This window comes from Sinocyclocheilus grahami, unplaced genomic scaffold (genome assembly GCF_001515645.1).
Source record: "Sinocyclocheilus grahami isolate Dianchi unplaced genomic scaffold, SAMN03320097.WGS_v1.1 scaffold1525.1, whole genome shotgun sequence".
Lineage (NCBI taxonomy): Eukaryota > Metazoa > Chordata > Actinopteri > Cypriniformes > Cyprinidae > Sinocyclocheilus > Sinocyclocheilus grahami.
Window position 1 is genome coordinate 391,518 of NW_015506704.1, and position 2,500 is coordinate 394,017.

Below are 2,500 nucleotides of genomic sequence, written 5' to 3' on the forward strand. Positions count from 1 at the left end.
CCGGCTGCGCTGGAACATTCGGCGGGAGTGCCAGAGCTGCGCCGGCCCGAGAGCTTCCTGTCGCTGCCTCCGATGGGCGGAGCCGTGGCCGAAGCCCCGCCCCCTGACGAGCACGCATCACTTCCTCCGGCCAGAGAGCTGCTGCTGCTGGACTCGTCCACCTCTCCTCCTCTTCCTCCTCCTCCTCCTCCTCCTCCCTCTCTGGAGGAGACGCCTGCAGACGCCAGCCTTGTTCGCTCTCCCCTCGGGCCGTTCACCGCACGCTTCTTCGACAGCAGCCAGCTGCTCAACGCCCGGAAGAAGCTGAGGAAGACGGCCTCGCTCGAGTCCAGCCAGTGGAGGAGAGGTGAGACGCACACAGGGTTAAACGCAGCTTCCGTCCTAAGTTGCTAATTTAAGTAGTGTTGGGGGGTAACGCATTACTAGTAACTTGAGTTATGTAATCAGATAACTTATTTCAAGTAGTGCTGTCAAACGATTAATCGCGATTAATCGCATCCAGAATAAAAGTGTTTGTTTAGATAATATATGCGTGTGTACTGTGTATATTTATTATGTATATATAAATACACACACATGCATGTATATATTTAAGAAAAATATGTTACGTTTATATATTAAATATATTTATATATAATATAAATCATGTTAATATATACATGTAAATATTTCTAAATACAGAGGGTACGGAAAGTATTCAGACCCCCTTAAATTTCACTCTTTGTTATATTGCAGCCATTTGCTAAAATCATTTAAGTTAATTTTTTTTCCTCATTAATGTACACACAGCACCCCATATTGACAGAAAAACACAGAATTGTTGACATTTTTGCAGATTTATTAAAAAAGAAAAACTGAAATATCACATGGTCCTAAGTATTCAGACCCTTTGCTCAGTATTTAGTAGAAGCACCCTTTTGATCTAATACAGCCATGAGTCTTTTTGGGAAAGATGCAACAAGTTTTTCACACCTGGATTTGGGGATCCTCTGCCATTCCTCCTTGCAGATCCTCTCCAGTTCTGTCAGGTTGGATGGTAAACGTTGGTGGACAGCCATTTTTAGGTCTCTCCAGAGATGCTCAATTGGGTTTAAGTCAGGGCTCTGGCTGGGCCATTCAAGAACAGTCACAGAGTTGTTGTGAAGCCACTCCTTCGTTATTTTAGCTGTGTGCTTAGGGTCATTGTCTTGTTGGAAGGTAAACCTTCGGCCCAGTCTGAGGTCCTGAGCACTCTGGAGAAGGTTTTCTTCCAGGATATCCCTGTACTTGGCCGCATTCATCTTTCCCTCGACTGCAACCAGTCGTCCTGTCCCTGCAGCTGAAAAACACCCCCACAGCATGATGCTGCCACCACCATGCTTCACTGTTGGGACTGTATTGGACAGGTGATGAGCAGTGCCTGGTTTTCTCCACACATACCGCTTAGAATTAAGGCCAAAAAGTTCTATCTTGGTCTCATCAGACCAGAGAATCTTATTTCTCACCATCTTGGAGTCCTCCATGCGGGCTTTCATGTGTCTTGCACTGAGGAGAGGCTTCCGTCGGGCCACTCTGCCATAAAGCCCCGACTGGTGGAGGGCTGCAGTGATGGTTGACTTTCTACAACTTTCTCCCATCTCCCGACTGCATCTCATACAACGCAACAACTACTTAGGGGGCGCTGTTGGCCTACGTGTAATAAAAAGCAAGTAAAATACACCAATAACATTTAGATTGTGTTCCTGATTAAATTAATCAGTAATTTGTGTCCTAAAATCACAAGTACATTTTGATTCAAAGGTCAAAAGCTGTAGTTTGCATGAATAAAAATCACAAACATGACACTTTTAAATAAATTAAATAATTGTATACACATACAGATTTATTCATTAATGTGCAGTATTTATTTTTTTTTCAAACTGATTATGAAAACCTAAATACAAGGAGGTCTAAAAGATTTTCAGCATTTTTTATTTATTTACAAATGTTAAATCTATAAATGAAATATTGTGGCCACCGCTGCATCTGTCTGGGTCAGTGTACTCTCATTATAAAAGAACTTCATTTATTTAATTCTAACAAGTATATTTTTGTTAAAAATAATTTTTATAATATCTGTTCAGGAGAGACTTGTATTTGGAGAATTTACTTAATTTAAATTTTAGAAGCAGGCAAGTAAACATAGCTTTAAAACATACAAGCAAATATAAAGTATTAAAGGGGAAAAAGACAGTTACAAGTGATAAACAAAAAGCACTTTCAGTATCTGAGAGTGTTTTAAGAATCCGAAAGTTTACAGACAATCATAGTTATGGGTTTTTCTTTTTCCAGCAGCTTTAATATGCTGCTTTCTCACTAATGCACAGATCTGCTTCCACATGCTCCTGTTCTGAAAACATTACTCGCTGTGTTTACATCTATTTCCTATCATTAAAGTATTCAGCGATGCAAGTGTGTTTAACCACAGCTGCGATCGAGCTTCAGGACAAACACAAAGCGCTCGAGAAAGTCTTTTTGTGAA

The 2,500-nt window shown here is 41.2% G+C and overlaps 1 protein-coding gene across 1 annotated transcript in view; it reads left to right on the forward strand.

The window, feature by feature from the left end:
• LOC107570959 (junction-mediating and -regulatory protein-like) overlaps window positions 1-2,500 on the forward strand; it is a 3,574-nt gene that overhangs the window by 13 nt on the left and 1,061 nt on the right. Inside the window, exon 1 of the mRNA XM_016257243.1 lies at window positions 1-346. This exon is cut by the window's left edge and continues 13 nt beyond it. Within this exon, the coding sequence (XP_016112729.1) occupies window positions 73-346 (274 nt within the window). The 5' untranslated portion in view covers window positions 1-72. The remainder of the gene's footprint in view (window positions 347-2,500) is intronic.